General features: G+C 42.0%; 1 protein-coding gene across 1 annotated transcript; it reads left to right on the top strand.

Annotated features, from left to right (window-relative positions):
• The first annotated feature begins 9,905 nt into the window (after positions 1–9,905).
• Positions 9,906–17,627, top strand: LOC139584739 (gonadotropin-releasing hormone II receptor-like). The gene is made up of 3 exons (XM_071416909.1): positions 9,906–10,507; positions 15,088–15,292; positions 15,485–17,627. Exons 1-3 carry the CDS (start codon positions 9,956–9,958, stop codon positions 16,006–16,008), a joined length of 1,281 nt encoding a protein of 426 aa, XP_071273010.1. The 5' UTR covers positions 9,906–9,955; the 3' UTR covers positions 16,009–17,627.
• The last annotated feature ends 1,082 nt before the right edge of the window (positions 17,628–18,709 follow it).

Here is an 18,709-nt window from a genome sequence, read left to right as displayed (position 1 = left end):
GAATAATATCGTAAAGTCTACATAAACACTGCAGTGATTTTTTTTATGTTGGTCAGCTGGTGTGAAGTGAATTCGTTCAATGAGATTTGGAAATATGAAAGGCATAAAATCATGGATACAGTTTTGTGTGTGTACATCTTCCCAGGAGCTATATCCAAACAAATCTAAGGGAGGAGAAATAGCATTCTTCCAACAAAACAAGAAAGTAAAGTTACTGAGGATTCAATGAAACTGAATATTCACAGCATTCAAGGTTATGGTGGCTGTTATTATAGTCTTTCTTTAGGGACACTATAAATGACTGCGAATGACACAAAAAAGTCTCACATTTTATAATGGCAGCAAGAGTGGGCATTATGGGATTCTGGGTGAATGTGTTACCATCCAAGTTACTCTCTTTTCAACTTTTCATTAGCTGTTACTGTTGCTACTCTACTTTTTCCTATATCTGACAGAAAGGCACTATTATATTGGTTGGCCTCTGAAGGCACATATTATTTCAAGACGAGAGTAGCTATGATTCCTGACCTATTTTAAGAAGGAGAATGAGAGGAGGCCTCTGTGGATTTTGGGAGAGTGGAGCCCTGTTTCACCCTTCATGTTTTGTTATTTACTCTTACAGTTACAGAGCAACAACATTAGCAACAAACTCTGTCTGAAGGGCATTTCACATCTAATCAGTACCACACAAATATAGTATAAGCACCCTTTTCTTCTATGACATGTAGCACCTTGAAACCAAAGTCTGAAACTGTGGTGAGGATTCAAACACGTCAAGTTTACTTCCTTGACAAAGAAAGCCCCTTCATGTGTCAGCCCACTAACATAACCGTTCTTTGCTCACTCTGCTATAACACAGCTCAATCCTCTCCATTTAAATGAGTCAAATTGTCCAATTCAGGCTGGGTTGGGGTTTTGGGATGATTGCACAGGGTTTAATGAGAGCAGACAGAACAGTAAGGAGACAATTTGTCAAAAGGATGATGTGTTAGGCAAAGTTCTCGACAGCAGAAGGGAAAATGGGGTTTAATCTGGATCAGATTGTTTTACTTTTCAAAGAAATACTGAGATTTAATTCTAATTACAAACTGAGTTTCTATTCAAAATAATTCAAAAACATATTAAATGCTTTGGATGTTTCTCCTGCCCTGTAGGGAGAGATGGTGGAATTCTGATGGGAGTGCATGCTCAGCACTACTTTTCATACAATACAATCCACAGTAAACTCACAGTTTGGTTCTGGAACCACCTTCACTGCTCCAATCCTATCAAGACATTCCAGCCTTCTCATTGCAAGGATCTGCAGAATTAACAAGACCAGCTTTTAAGAGGCAAAGGCCTGGCCGATAATCAACTTATCAATGCTACAACTGCAACACTGGCACGACACTCATTGATGTATTGTACCTCCACCGGGATAGCAGCAGGTTATAGTATACCCTGTTTACCCCAATAGGGTTACTAGAGTAGGCTACACTCTGGGGTGGTGCTATACTGCACTGTGAGTACTGTTATGTCAAGCATTGGCATGACCTATAGGCCTAGGTTCACATGGAAAGGATTAATGATTACATTTTTCAAGTGAAGAGATGGGGTGTGAAATATCTCAATCTATGAGGCAAATAATGACAGAAAAAAAGTTATGGGGAGCAGTTAATGAAGAGAAAGGAATGATGATGACATGGTGATCAATTTGTCAGAGATGAAAGGACTTGGTCAGAGAATGTGTAGTTTGTAAAAATGTTTCACAGTTCCTATCAAAGCTAAAATTATTTTCATAAAACAATCTGTGTAAGGTATGATACGTAGCTGATCGTTTATGCGGATGGCTGCCAAATGCCATGAAGCATAGGCATTCTGACTGCGGAGTTATAGCTGCATGTGGCAAACTGCTGTGACGTTCAGGTGATTAGGGAGTGTGCTGTGGGCAGATCTCAGAAACCCCTCTCTCCTCTCTTCTCCCACCTGCAACAGTTGTGACACTGCAGACAACAGTGTACCCTGCATTACAGGTTATGTGACCTGTGTGAAGCTAGCCATAATAAGGATAAGCCACGATGATGGAATTTGTGGTTTGCCTTCAAAATTCAAGTCCCCCATTGAAAGATATTCAAACGGACAAATAGTGCAATCATACCATATTTGGGCTAGATAATGCTAAACAAGGTTGGAATGTTATGGAAGTTCAAAGAAAGACAATAATTAGTTAATTTCACCCCCCAAACAAGTACAAATCTGTTGAAATTGCACTGTGGATGTATTGGACTTTAGAATTGCATTGGGGGCATACTTATATGCACTGTACAGCCTTACCCCAATTCACAGAACCAAGATCCATAGGTATCAGCCTACACGGTGAAACCCACAGATTACAATTCTGAAGAATATACACAAATATTAATGTTGTAGATCATATTAGCGACCTTTAACTGAGGGGAATCATCTCACTATACAGCTTATTGTGAGTATTGACATTCATATTGCAATGTACAGCCTTACCTATGGATCTTGGGTCTATGAAATGGGGTATCTGCATACTCAGTGACATCTACAGACTACAACTGTTTTGTTCTCTCTTTTGTTCTCTATTGTTCCTCAAGCAAGGGGGAGGATGACATCAGTGGGCACCATAAGACCAACTCCTTGAATGAACTGGCCTGCTCCTTGAAGTTTGCAGTTGTGTCTAAAAAACACTATTTTGCTTTAAAAAAAGAATTTAAAAGTATATATATATATATATCTTCAGTGTGTACATTACTGTATTTATACTTATTATTTGTCAGGCCAAGCGATTGGCCTGAAGCATGTCAAGGCGGGCCTTGAGCTGATTTACATGTGTAAAGGCTTATCACCATTAGGATAATCTAGTTCGGTGACAGCTCTGACAGTCCATTCTTTACATTGTGTTTTTGAATTAGCTGACTTCTCAACTAAAGTTTAGTAGGGGAGAGTGGAGTAAATTGAGCCAAAGGGGTAGGTTGAGCCACCCTTGTTTCTCAGAAATCATACACAAAATTCATAACTTGACCAAATCTTTAGGAAGAGGTTATCCTTTCATGGAGTCTGTGAAGGAAGAAACCACATGGAAAAAGTGGTAAGCAAGTTAGGTAACAAAAAACAAGGATTTTTAGCAAGTCAAATGAACAGAGGGGTTGGGCTAAATGCAGAAGACACATCTTGGTTGAATGCATTCAGTTGTGCAACTGTCTAGGATTCCCCCTTTCCCTTTTTGTGTTAGAGGTTTTATATGCTTGTATCTAAACCAAAGTACATTTTAAAAACGATTTTGTAACAATTTTCAGATTGTTCTATACATCAGTTGGGGTCTCTATAAGCTTCAAAATAAGGTCCTAACCCTAGCATAAAAGTGATTCCTTGTAGCTGTGTGGATATAGTCAAAATGTTTGCCTTGGGATAAGCTGAGCTGTAGTTGATGAGCAGCATTCTTACATAGGTATTTTGCTTGTCCAGGTTGGATAGGGCAGTGTGCAGTGCAATGGCAATTGCGTCGTCTGTGGATCTGTTGGTGCGATGTGCAAATTGTAGTGGGTCTATGGTGTCTGGTAAGGTGGAGCACTCAATGATGACAGAAGTGAGTGCTATGGGGCAATAGTCATTTAGTTCAGTTACTTTCGCATTCTTGGGTACAGGAACAGTGGCGTACATCTTGAAGCAACTGGGGACAACAGACTGGAATATGGAGAGATTGAATAGGTCCATAAACACTCCAGCCAGCTGGTTTGCACATACTCTGAGGATGCGGCTTGGGATGCCGTCTGGACCGGCAGCTTTGCGAGGGTTAACACGCTTAAATGATTTACGTCAGCCACAGAGAACGAGAGCACACAGTCCTCGTGAGTGTCTGGAGCCCGTGTTTGTGGCTCGATATTGTTTTCCTCAAAGCGGGCAAAGAAGGTGCTTAGCTAGTTATTTCCAGGCTGTAGGTAATAATACAAGAGGGCCTCCCGGGTGGCGCAGTGGTCTAGGGCACTGCATCGCAGTGCTATGCTGCGCCACCAGAGTCTGGGTTCGCGCCCAGGCTCTGTCGCAGCCGGCCGCGACCGGGAGGTCCGTGGGGCGACGCACAATTGGCTTAGCGTCGTCCGGGTTAGGGAGGGTTTGGCCGGTAGGGATATCCTTGTCTCATCGCGCTCCAGCGACTCCTGTGGCGGGCCGGGCGCAGTGCGCGCTAACTGAGGGGGGCGGGTGCACGGTGTTTCCTCCGACACATTGGTGCGGCTGGCTTCCGGGTTGGAGGCGCGCTGTGTTAAGAAGCAGTGCGGCTGGTTGGGTTGTGCTTCGGAGGACGCATGACTTTCGACCTTCGTCTCTCCCGAGCCCGTACGGGAGTTGTAGCGATGAGACAAGATAGTAATTACTAGCGATTGGATACCACGAAAAATTGGGGAGAAAAGGGGATAAAATTAAAAAAAAAAAAAAAAAAAAAAAAAAAAAAAAATAATACAAGAAACTTTATAAGCAAATAACACAAAAAAAATATTAGGCAAAATTAGCTAGGAACTAGAAACAGGGCGATCGTGTATGTTGACACCATCTTGTGTTTTTTTCCCCAGGCGTAATGCAAGGCATTATCGCTGGGATATGAGGTAAGCATGTAAATTGCAATATGAATTTTCAATGCATAGTAAGTTGACTGGTGAGCTTAATGTGGCTAATTTCACACCGGTTTAAGAGTCTAACAATAAGACCTACAGTATGACGCTAATTATTCGTGAAAACTTTTCACAGTTGTGTTCTGCGGGTGTCACTGACTAGGCTAAAACTCAATTTTAAGATATCAAGATCCATAGGTAAGGCTGTACATTGCAATATGAATGTTCTATAGAGCCCCACAATGGAGATGCCATAATACCCATAAAACCTAGTGGTCAAACAGGGAAATTCAACAGTCTAGCTATACAAGCTAGATAGTTAAGTGATAATGCCAGAGAAGCCAGTGTTTGGAGGATATATTGGCACAGTTTGACTAACAACACCTGTGCCAGTATATCCTCCAAACACCGGCTTCTTGGGCATTATCGCTTAACTATCTAGCTCATGGTTAGCTAGTTAAGGCAACATTAGCCGTCTATTTGTCTAGCTATTTAAATGCATGAGAAATTGATAAAAATGAGTTTAGCTTTCTTTGGCTTTTTAAATGAATGGGGTTTTAAATGAATTGGTATTCACACATTTGTTTTTGAGGTAGAATAGGTGTCACCTTATTGGCACCTTCTCTATTCCAGAACCAATGGGTGTGCCTGAGTCTTCCTCTCTCAACTAGATAAGGTGTTTCAACCTGGAACACTATTCTCCTGCTTTGGTCTGTTTCAGTCATTGTAGGAAGTCCTGAAGAGCAGGAGTGTGTGAAGAGTTTTGTCCCAGCTCAGCTCTAATACCTGACTTAAATAATCAACATACCGAATCACAGTGATAGGCTATGATTTGTAATCGGGTATGGGTTGGGCTGGAACAAAAGCTTTTGCACACTACTACCATTCAGATATGGAGCTGTCCACCTGTTTATGTCATTATTCTGTACTATTTGTACAATTGTATGGGTGGGTGGGGGGGTTATTGATACAGTATATAACGCATGCTCCACTCTCAAGTTGAACTTGTTGACTGATGCCATGGCGGCGGCTGCTAAGAAGAAGGGAGCAACTGAGAACCAGTAGACTGCAGCCAAGACATCACTGGTCCACACCTGCCCTGTCTGTCACTGAATAGTATTCGTTGGTACTGTATGTGCCTTTTGGTCCCTCCATGTGTTATCTATTGTACTGGCCTGTATTGTACAGTCTTTCATATGTGTAGTAGTGTATTACATCGTATTGCTTAGTTTATCATGTGTCAACTTTTGAATTCAATCTAAACCACAGATTGTTAACTTGCTCTATTTTGCACATGACCTTTATAGATGCAGACCAGATCAAGCAGTACTTTGAGAGGAAGCATCCCAAGTCTCCAATGGTCCCAGTACTGGTTGATGTGCAGGCCTACAGTAAGTGACCACACACACTCAAATGGACCTACAGCTGTGACAAGATTCTAACATCTTTCACACACAGTAGACATAGTGTAAACCACCATGTTGTCAACAAAATGCTGTCCTTAATGCTTAAGTTGTATTGTCTAATCTCTCTTAGATAAAAGGGTTCCAAAAGGGTTCTTTAGCTGTCCCCATAGGATTTCATGTAGAAAACTCTGTAGAAAGGGTTCTACATGGTACCAAAAAGGGTTCTACCTGGAACCAAAAGGGTTATTCAAAGAGTTTTCTTATGGGAACAGCTGAAGAACCCTTTAAGGTTCAAGATAGCACCTGTACTATTTTTGCTACCTTTTTCCCCCATCTATGTAATGCTGTCCTCCTGCTAATTCTGGGGTTCAGACTGAATGCAGTGGTAAATGTGCTGCTCACAATTGACAGCAGCAACATGGACCAGTTAAATTCACAAGAATAGTGTGATATAGCTGTGTTTAAGTATGGCTTCTTTGCTTTTATTCTGTTTGTGTTTCTCATTCTCCTGGAGCTGACCATATGGTCAACAATATTTTATATAAAACCTACCTTGCGCATACGGTTTTTCGACAAATGAAACCCCCACCAAAAATCACAATATGCTGTTTTATATGCAACATGCAACAATTTCAAAGATGTTACTGAGTTACAGTTCATATAAGGAAATCAGTGGTTCTGCCCGGTACAGTTGAATCCGGGATTCATCCGTGAAGAGCACACTTCTCCAGAGTGCCAGTGGCCATCGAAGGTGAGCATTTTCCCACTGAAGTCGGATACGACACCAAACTGCAGTCAGGTTAACAACCTGGTGAGGACCCTGGTGAGGATGACGAGCATGCAGATGAGCTTCCACCAGATGGTTTTCTGACAGTTTGTGCAGCAATTCTTCAGTTGTGCAAACCCACAGTTTCATCAGGTGGCTGGTCTCAGACGATCCTGCAGGTGAAGAAGCCGGATCTGGAGGTTTTGGGCTGGCATGGTTACATGTGGTCTCCAGTTGTGAGGACGGTTGGACGTATTGCCAAATTCTCTAAAACGACATTGGAGGCTGCTTATGGTAGAGAAATTAACATTCAATTCTCTGGTAACAGCTCTGGTGGACATTCCTGCAGTCAGCATACCAATTGCACGCTCCCTCAAAACTTGAGTCATCTGTAACATTGTGATGTGTGACAAAACTGCGCATTTTAGAGTGGCCTTTTATTGTCCCCAGCACAAGGTGCACCTGTGTTATGATCATGCTGTTTAATCAGCTTCTTGATATGCCACACCTGTCAGGTGGATGGATTATCTTGGCAAATGAGAAATGCTCACTAACAGAGATATAAACAAGTTAGTGCACAAATTGAAAAATACAGGGATATTTTATTTCAGCTCATGAAACATGGGACCAACACTTTACTGTTGCGTTTATATTTTTGCTGAGGAATATTTCTGTCTGTAATAAAGCCCTTTGGTGGAGAAAAACGAATTCTGATTGGTGGGCCTGGCTCCCAAGTGGGTGGGCCTATGCCCTCCCAGGCCCACCCATGGCTGTGCCCCTGCCCAGTCATGTGAAATCCCATAGATTAGGGTCTAATGAATTTATTTCAAATGACAGATTTGTAACTCAGCAAAATCTTTGAACTTGTTGAGTTTAGATTTTTGTTCAGTATAGATTTCAACTTGTTCATAAATTATAAGGAATTAAATAAAGACCCCCCACTGGCTGAAGGAGAAGAGGTTCTGGTAAAATAAGGTTGTGCTTCTAATTTACATTTACATTTAAGTCATTTAGCAGACGCTCTTATCCAGAGCGACTTACAAATTGGTGCATTCACCTTATGATATCCAGTGGAACAACCACTTTACAATAGTGCATTCTAACTCTAATATCATCTAGGTAGGTAGATAGCTAGCTATATAACTTCTTTGCAAAAACTCACAGTCAATATGCACAATAGTCAAATTAGGTAATTATTCTATTGTTGAATTCATATAAAAACATTCCGATATTGTTTAGCATTATCTATTCCAAATATGGCATGATTCCACTTTTTGTATCCGTTTGAATCACTTTCGACCGGGGACTTTTATTTTGATTCCACTATAGTGGCTAATCCTTATTGTGGCTAGCTTCACACAGGTCAATATGCAACGATAAAGATGCTGAGGAAAGGGTGCCGAGAACAAACCACAGAATTGCATTATTGTACTTGAAGTCTGATAATCGCAATAGTTATCTCCAATACTATATTAAGCAGGCGTTCGACAGCTATACCATTATCTCCTATTATAAAAGCATTATAGAAAACAATTAAGAAACGCTTCTAAACCATCTGCTACAACTTCAGGGGGGAAAGAACTGAAAGCGTAATCTTGTCACAAAGTTTTTTTCCTTTCACTGTTTCACTGGGATAAGGCAAAACAAAATATTGCAGCAGCGCGATTCACGAGGAACGAACAGGTGCTTTTGATGGGGAATTTGCCGCCACTTTAACAGGTTAGTAGTTTCTTTCAGTCAAGTTGGTACTATGGGAGTCTTCAAATGGGTGAAAAATAGAACACAATCAACTAACTCCTCTGTGATTCCAAGAGCTCATTGTATATACTTCAAGGTCAATCGGAATATCACATAGGCTAATGTACCAGTTTGTTCTATGGCTGATTGGTTCGACATTTCTATTTCTGCTTACCATGTAAGATAGCTATGCTTTCTGCTCAGGCGAAGGTAATGCTTATTGCAGTAAATGAACATAAGATGCCCCTGCGGATGCTGACACTCAACCTATTCAGTTTTCTAGAATGTTATTGATTCTACACCATAAGAATGTTACACACACACACACAGAGTAGGCGGCAGGTAGCCTAGCGGTTAGCGCATTGGGCCAGTAACCGGAAGGTCGCTGTTTCGAATACAATCTATCGATGTGTCCTTGAGCAAGGCACTTAACCCAAATTTGCTCCCCGTGAGCCGTACTACTATGTCTGACCCTACAACACAACACCTGCTCTTTCCATGACTTGGACTATCCAGGTTTAAGCTATGATCCCGTATTGATGTCACTTGTTAAACCCACTTCAATCAGTGTAGATGAAGGAGAGAAGTCAGGTTAAAGAAAGATTTTTATGCCTTGAGACAATTGTATTGTTTATGTGTGCCATTGGGCAAGACAAAAATATTTAAGTGCATTTGAAAGGGGTATGGTAGTAGGTGCCAGGCACACTGGATTGTGTCATGAACTGCAATGCTGCTGGGTTTTTTACTCAACAGTTTCCCTTGTGTAATAAAATGTTTATATTTTTTAATTAACCTTTATTTAACTAGGCAAGTCAGTTAAGAACAAATTCTTATTTACAATGGTGGCCTACACCGGCCAAACCCAGACGACGCTGGGCCAATTGTGCGCCGCTCTATGGGACTCCCAATCACTGCTAGTTGTGATACACCCTGGAATGGTCCACCAACCAAAAGACATCCAGTCAACTTGACACAACTGGGAGAAACATTGGAGTCAACATGGGCCAGCGTCCCTGTGGAACGCTTTCGATGAATTGAGGCTGTTCTGATGGGGAGTGTATATATATGCTTTAATTATTATCATTGTGTTCTGAATAGATGATTAGTATTAGATCACTAACCACACTTTGTAAATGTTTTATTGTAGCATCTGAACATGATATGAGAGGGTATGTATTTTAATGCAAATCAGTGTAGAGTATGTACTGCTTTTTCATATAGTAATCCACCATAACTGTAGGGTATTATTGTGTCTGTGCAGAGCATAATTGCTAGTAAGCTGACTATGTATAATCAGTATGTAACAACAAGTGCAGAAACTGAATACTAAACATCCCTCTTTTCCAACCATTTATTCTTATAGGGTGACCTGTTCATATGAACACATTGCTGGAGAACCAGAGAAGATATTGTCTCTGGTGTTCCTGTGGGATATGAATGACAGCTTGAGAATGTCACATGAGATCATGATGTTTTACCAAATGATGGAACAAGCCCAGAACACCAGCTGTGAAGCACCCACCCCCATCTGCAATAAGAGTGCAAATGGAGACTCACTACAGCTGCCCACCTTCTCCACAGCAGCCAAAGTCAGAGTAATCATTACTTTCACTCTGTGTGCCATGTCAGCTGTCTGTAACCTCGCTGTGCTGTGGGCCGCCAATACCAACGGAAAGCGCAAGTCCCACGTTAGGATATTAATAATTAACTTGACTGTGGCAGACCTGCTGGTGACTTTCATCGTCATGCCTGTTGATGCTGTCTGGAATATCACAGTTCAGTGGCAGGCAGGAGACGTCGCCTGTAGGCTGCTGATGTTCATGAAACTTGTTGCCATGTACTCCTGTGCTTTTGTCACAGTGGTCATTAGCTTGGACCGCCAGTCTGCTATCCTCAACCCACTGGCCATCAATGAGGCCAAGAAGAGAAGCAAGATCATGTTGTCTGTGGCGTGGGTGATGAGTGTGATTCTGTCTGTTCCCCAGGTGAGGCTCTGGTTAAGAGAGGTTTCATGTTTTCTCTCCTCAACCTGGTCTCAGGACACCACAACAATTATCAAAATATACATCGGAGGACATAACAACCCTGTTTTATTATAGAGCTTTATTATACAGCTTTATTATAATAATAATAATAATAATAACACATTTTATTTTAATCTGTTTTCATGACACCCAAAGTCACTTTACATACAACAAAATCAGCTGGATAAAAAGGAATAAAATCCCAGTAAAATAAGTAAGTACAGTGCATTCGGAAAGTATTCAGACCCCTTGACTTTTACCACATTTTGTTACGTGACAGCCTTATTCTGAAATGGATTAAATCATGTTTTCCCTCATCAATGTACACACAATGCCCCGTAATGACAATGCATAAACAGGTTTTTAGAAATTTTTGCAAAAAATAAATAAAATTTAATTTAATTAAATTTACATAAGTATTCAGACCCTTTACTCAGTACTTTGTTGAAGCACCTTTTGGCAGCGATTACAGCCTTGAGTCTTCTTGGGCATGACGCTACAAGCTTGGCACACCTGTATTTGGGGAGTTTCTCCCATTCTTCTCTGCAGATCCTCTCAAGCTCTGTCAGGTTGGATGGGGAGCGTCGCTGCACAGCTATTTTCAGGTCTCTTCAGAGATGTTCGACCAGGTTCATGTCTGGGCTCTGGCTGGGCCACTCAAGGACATTGAGACCTGTGTACGTAGGGTCATTGTCCTGTTGGAAGGTGAAACTTCGCCCCAGTCTGAGGTCCTGGGTGCTCTGGAGCAGGTTTTCATCAAGGATCTCTCTGTACTTTGCTCCGTTCATCTTTCCCTCGATCCTGACTAGTCTCCCAGTCCCTGCCGCTGAAATACATCCCCACAGCATGATGCTGCCATCAGCATGCTTCACCGTAGGGATGGTGGCAAGTTTCTTCTGGATGTGACACTTGGCATTCAGGCCAAAGTGTTCAATCTTGGTTTCATCAGACCAGCTAATCTTGTTTCTCATGGTCTGAGAGTCTGTAGGTGCCTTTTGGCAAACTCCAAGCGGGCTGTCATGTGCCTTTTACCAAGGAGTGGCTTCCATCTGGCCACTCTACCATAAAGGCCTGATCGGTGGAGGGCTGCAGAGATGGTTGTCCTTCTGGAAGGTTCTCTCATCTCCAAAGAGGAACTCTGGAGCTCTGTCAGAGTGACCATCGGGTTCTTGGTCACCTGCCCGACCAAGGCCCTTCTCCCCCGATTGCTCAGTTTGGCCGGACGGCCAGCTCTATGAAGAGTCTTTGGTTCCAAACTTCTTCCATTTAAGAATGATGGAGGCCACTATGTTCTTGGGGACCTTCAATGCTGCAGACATGTTTTGCTACCCTTCCCCAAATCTGTGCCTCGACACAATCCTTTCTCAGAGCTCTACTGACAATTCCTTCGACCTCATGGCTTGGTTTTTGCTCTGACATGCACTGTCAACTGTGGGACCTTTTATATAGACAGATGTGTGTGCCTTTCCAAATCATGTCAAATCAATTGAATTTACCACAGTTGGACCCCAATCAAGTAATAAAAAAATAAAAATAAAGTGCAAACATTTCTAAAAACCTATTTTCACTTTGTCATTATGGGGTATTGTGTCTAGATTGATGAGGAACATAATGCATTTAATCCATTTTAGAACAAGGCTGTAACGTAGCAAAATGTGGATGAAGTCAAGGGGTCTAATGCACTTCATATAAAGTACACCAAACATGACAGAATAACCGTGGAAAACACTAAACATGATGACAGACTAACCGTGGAGAACACTAAACATGATGACAGACTAACCGTGGAGAATACTAAACATGATGACAGACAAACCGTGGAGAACACTAAACATGATGACAGACAAACTGTGGAGAACACTAAACATGATGACAGACAAACCGTGGAGAACACTAAACATGATGGCAGACTAACCAGGGAGAACACTAAACATGATGACAGACTAACCCGGGAGAACACTAAACATGATGACAGACTAACCGTGGAGAACACTAAACATGATGACAGACTAACCGTGGCGAACACTAAACATGATGACAGACTAACTGTGGAGAACACTAAACATGATGACAGACTAACCGTGGAGAACACTAAACATGGTGACAGACTAACCGTGGAGAACACTAAACATGGTGACAGACTAACCGTGGAGAACACTAAACATGGTGACAGACTAACCGTGGAAAACACTAAACATGATGACAGACTAACCACGGAGAACACTAAACATGATGGCAGACTAACCGTGGAGAACACTAAACATGATGACAGACTAACCGTGGAGAACACTAAACATGATGACAGACTAACCGTGGAGAACACTAAACATGATGACAGACTAACCGTGGAGAACACTAAACATGATGACAGAATAACAGTGGGGAACACTAAACATGATGACAGACTAACTGTGGAGAACACTAAACATGATGACAGACTAACCGTGGAGAAGACTAAACATGATGACAGACTAACTGTGGAGAACACTAAACATGATGACAGACTAACCGTGGAGAACACTAAACATGATGACAGACTAACCGTGGAGAATACTAAACATGATGACAGACAAACCGTGGAGAACACTAAACATGATGACAGACAAACTGTGGAGAACACTAAACATGATGACAGACAAACCGTGGAGAACACTAAACATGATGGCAGACTAACCAGGGAGAACACTAAACATGATGACAGACTAACCCGGGAGAACACTAAACATGATGACAGACTAACCGTGGAGAACACTAAACATGATGACAGACTAACCGTGGCGAACACTAAACATGATGACAGACTAACTGTGGAGAACACTAAACATGATGACAGACTAACCGTGGAGAACACTAAACATGGTGACAGACTAACCGTGGAGAACACTAAACATGGTGACAGACTAACCGTGGAGAACACTAAACATGGTGACAGACTAACCGTGGAAAACACTAAACATGATGACAGACTAACCACGGAGAACACTAAACATGATGGCAGACTAACCGTGGAGAACACTAAACATGATGACAGACTAACCGTGGAGAACACTAAACATGATGACAGACTAACCGTGGAGAACACTAAACATGATGACAGACTAACCGTGGAGAACACTAAACATGATGACAGACTAACCGTGGAGAACACTAAACATGATGACAGAATAACAGTGGGGAACACTAAACATGATGACAGACTAACTGTGGAGAACACTAAACATGATGACAGACTAACCGTGGAGAAGACTAAACATGATGACAGACTAACTGTGGAGAACACTAAACATGATGACAGACTAACCGTGGAGAAGACTAAACATGATGACAGACTAACCGTGGAGAACACTAAACATGATGACAGACTAACCGTGGAGAACACTAAACATGATGACAGAATAACAGTGGGGAACACTAAACATGGTGACAGACTAACTGTGGAGAACACTAAACATGATGACAGACTAACCGTGGAGAAGACTAAACATGATGACAGACTAACTGTGGAGAACACTAAACATGATGACAGACTAACCGTGGAGAACACTAAACATGATGACAGACTAACCGTGGAGAACACTAAACATGATGACAGACTAACCGTGGAGAACACTAAACATGATGACAGACTAACCAGGGAAGTGAACTAGACAGTGGATAAAAGCTAAGCCTGTGTGAAGAGGTGTGTCTTTAGTGTGGACTAGAATATGTGTATGGATTGTGAGGTTCTGACATGGAGAGGGATTGAGTTCCAGAGTTGGGGAGCTGCACTGCTAAAAGCCTGGTTTCTGATAGAGCGGAGCCTGGTGAGAGGAATGGTGAGGAGGCCAGTGTGTGAGGAGCGCAGTGAACAGGTGGGAGTGTAGGGATACAGGAGGTCAGTAAGGTACAGAATGTGGGCACCAGTCCATTGAGTGCTTTGTAGGTGAGCATGAGCAATTTGAAGAGGATCCTGTGTTGAACTTATTCAAATAAATGTATAGCAAATGGACATGACTGACTTGATTTTTACGGCAATTATAAACCTAATGATTGTAGCAATAATTTAGAACAAAACTCAGAAACACTTTCCTGAAGGGAATTACAGTACAGGCGTTGCAGTCACTATTGTCCATGGTTTAAGAGTAACCTTTTTAAATGTGATTGATAACTGGTGAGGAGGGCCTGCCCTACATAATTGACTGACTCATGATTATGACAGCAATTATACATTGCTGCGAATAAAAGCCATCTAACTACATAGGCTTAAAAAAAAAATTGTTACTAAAAGAAGACCTTGCCTTGCAATTATTACTTTTTCATAATTCATTTCAAGCATTCAACACTTGGCTCTTTTCACCTAATTTCTTTTCACCTAATTTCATTGCAAATTGAATGACATCTGCAGTGTATTACTCACATTGACTGCAGACTAGGCAGGATTGAGCTTCTGCTGCATGAAACACTACTATTTTATGTAGTACAACACTGAAGCCAGGCCATATAATTATTGTTAAAGACATGTTGTTATGGTTAAAGTCTGTTTCCTTTGTGTTGTCATGCAGATGCTGATATTCCACAGTGTGACCATCACGGTTCCAGAGAAGTTTACCCAGTGCACTACCCATGGGAGCTTTGTCCAACACTGGCAGGAAACCCTGTACAACATGTTCACCTTTGCTTGTCTTTTCCTGCTGCCGCTGATCATCATGATCTTCTGTTACACACGTATCTTGGTAGAGATATCCAGCCGCATGACCCACGGAAACAGTAGGTCAAATTACATATTTTACCATCAATTGTAGTACCACTAGTTGCAGTAGTGGTAGGTGTAGTATACAGTTGTTCATGAGGGGGTTACAAAGAGCACTGTGTATTTGAAGATAAAGGTAATTGAGACTTATTGTCAAATTTGGTGTTAGATGCTAAGATTATGAGCAAGTGTTTATTGCCTTGTTACAGTGTCTTCTAAGGAGATACATCTCCGACGCTCTCACAACAACATTCCAAAAGCACGGATGAGGACTTTGAAGATGAGCATTGTTATCGTGACTTCCTTCATCGTCTGCTGGACCCCTTACTACCTGTTGGGACTGTGGTACTGGTTCTTCCCTGACGATATGGATGAGACGGTCTCTCATTCTTTGACTCATATGCTCTTTATTTTTGGCCTCTTCAATGCCTGTTTGGACCCAATAACTTACGGCCTGTTCACCATCCATTTCCGCCATGGCCTGAAGCGCTACTGTCGGAGCACAGCCACGTTCAGCCGTGAGTCAGAGAACAACACTACCCTGACCGGCTCTTTCAGGCGCTCCCCCTTCCGCCTGACACGGCTTACCCAGCAAGGCCAGACGTCCATCACTGGCCAGATGGCAGAGGAGGAACAGGTCAAGAAAACCTGCCGCTATAGCAACTACCTCACAGTTCACAGCAGTGGAGAAGGTGACCCAGGTCCGGCCGGTAAGCACTATATGAGGGATTAGAATGCATCCTAATAACGAACATTGCTTACCTTAATCTTCATACCTACATCTGCTGGCTCACAATTAATACTTTGAAAAACTCATTGTTGTGCTGCAAGAAATCAGATTGGATTAATTTTCACATTCAGCCAGACGGGGCTTACAGTGTAAATCATGGTTTCCCCAATAGTTGTGCGTATTTGGCTGGCAGGTGATATATACACAGTGCATTTAGAAAGTATTCAGACCACTTGACTGTTTCAACATTATGTTACGCTACGGCCGTATTCTAAAATGTATTAAATTAAACATTTTCCTTATCAATCTACACACAATACCCCATAATAACAAAGCGAAAACAGGTTAGACATTTTTTGCAAATTTATAAAAAATGTAAAACAGAAATACCTTATTTACATAAGTATTCAGACCTTTTGCTATGAGACTCGAAATTGAGCTCAGGTGCATCCTGTTTCCATTGATCATCCTTGAGATGTTTCTACAACTTGATTGGAGACCACCTGTGGTAAATTCAATTGATTGGACATGACTTAGAAAGGCACACACCTGTCTATTTAAGGTTCCACAGTTGACAGTGCATGTCAGAGCAGAAACCAAGCCATAAGGTCGAAGGAATTCGAGGCCCAGTTCTGGGGAAGGGTACTGGAAAATTTCTGCAGCATTGAAGGTCGCCAAGAACACATTGGCCTCCGTCATTTTTAAATGGAAGAAGTTTGAATCCACCAAGCCGCCCGGCCAAACTGAGCAATCGGGGGAGAAGGGCCTTGGTCAGGGAGGTGACCAAGAACCCAATGGTCACTCTGACAGAGCTCCAGAGTTCCTCTGTTGAGATGGGAGAACCTTCCAGATGGACAAGGATCTCTGCAGCACTCCACCAATCATGCCTTTATGGTAGAGTGGCCAGACGGACATGACAGCCCGCTTGGAGTTGACCAAAAGGCACCTAAAGACTCAGACCATGAGAAACAAGATTCTCTGGTCTGATGAAACCAAGATTGAAGACTTTGGCCTGAATGCCAAGCGTCACGTTATGAGGAAACCTGCCACCATCCCTGAAGCATGGGGTGAAAGCATCATGCTGTGGGGATGTTTTTCAGGGACTGGGAGACTAGTCAGGATTGAGGGTAAGATGAAAGGAACAAAGTACAGAGAGATCCTTGATGAAAACCTGCTCTAGAGCGCTCAGGACCTCAGACTCAGACCTTCCAACAGGACAACGAACCTAAGTACACAGCCAAGACAATGCAGAAGTGGCTTCGGGACAAGTCTCAATGTCCTTGAGTGGCACAGCCAGAGCCTGGACTTGAACCCGATCGAACATCTCTGGAGAGACCTGAAAATAGCTGTGCACCAATGCTCCCCATCCAACCTGACAGAGCTTGAGAGGATCTGCAGAGAAAAATGGGAGAAACTCCCCAAATACAGGTGTGCCAGGCTTGTAGCGTCATACCCAAGAAGACTCGAGGCTGTAATTGCTGACAAAGGTGTTTCAAAGTACTGAATAATGGGTCTGAATACTTATGTAAATATATTTTATACATTTGCCAACATTTCTAAAAACCTTTTTTGCTTTGTCATTATGGGGTATTGTGTGTAGATTGATGAGGGAAAATAACAATATAATAAATGTTAGAATAAGGCTGTAACGTAACAAAATGTAGAAAAAGTCAAGGAGTCTTTCTGAATACTTTCTGAATGCACTGTATATATTACAGTACCAGTCAAACGTTTGGACACCTATTCATTCAAGGGTTTTTCATAATTTTTACAATTTTCTACATTGTAGTGAAGACATCAAAATTATGAAATAAAACATATGAAATCATGTGGTAACCAAAAAAGTGTTAAACCTATTTTTTATTTTAGATTCTTCAAAGTAGCCACCCTTTGCCTTGACAACAGCTTTGCACACTCTTGGCATTCTCTCAACCAGCTTCATGAGGTAGAAGACCAAGTCCATATTATGGCAAGAACAGCTCAAATAAGCAACTAGATATTACAGTTCATCATTACTTTAAGACATGAAGGTCAGTCAATCCGGAACATTTCAAGAACTTTCAAAGTTTCTTCAAGTGCAGTCGCAAAAACCATCAAGCGCTATGATGAAACAGGAAAGGAAGACCCAGAGTTACCTCTGCTGCAGTGGATAATTTCATTAGAGTTACCAGCCTCAGAAATTGCAGCCCAAATAAATGCTTCAGAGTTCAAGTAACAGACACATCTCAACATAAACTGTTCAGAGGAGACTGCGTGAATCATGCCTTCATGGTTGAATTGCTGAAACCATTCCTAAAGGACACCAATAATAAGAAGAGACTTACTTGGGCTAAGAAACATGAGCAATGGACATTAGACCGGTCAAAATTTGTCCTTTGGTCTGATGAGTCCAAACATTTTTGGTTCCAACCGCTGTGTCCTTGTGAGATGCAGAGTAGGTGAACGGATGATCTCTGTATGTGTGGTTCCCACCGTGAAGCATGGAGGCGGAGGTGTGATGGTGTGGGGTTTGCTGTCTGTGATTTATTTAGAATTCAAGGCACACTTAACCAGCATGGCTACCACAGTATTCTGCAGCGATACGCCATCCCATCTGGTTTCCGCTTAGTGGGACTATCATTTGTTTTTCAACAGAACAATGACCCAAAACACACCTGCATGCTGTGTAAGGGCTATTTGACCAAGGAGAGTGATGGAGTGCTGC

The sequence above is a fragment of the Salvelinus alpinus genome, chromosome 9 (assembly GCF_045679555.1).
Source record: "Salvelinus alpinus chromosome 9, SLU_Salpinus.1, whole genome shotgun sequence".
Taxonomy (NCBI): Eukaryota; Metazoa; Chordata; class Actinopteri; order Salmoniformes; family Salmonidae; genus Salvelinus; species Salvelinus alpinus.
This window is presented reverse-complemented; position numbering and strand designations above follow the sequence as displayed.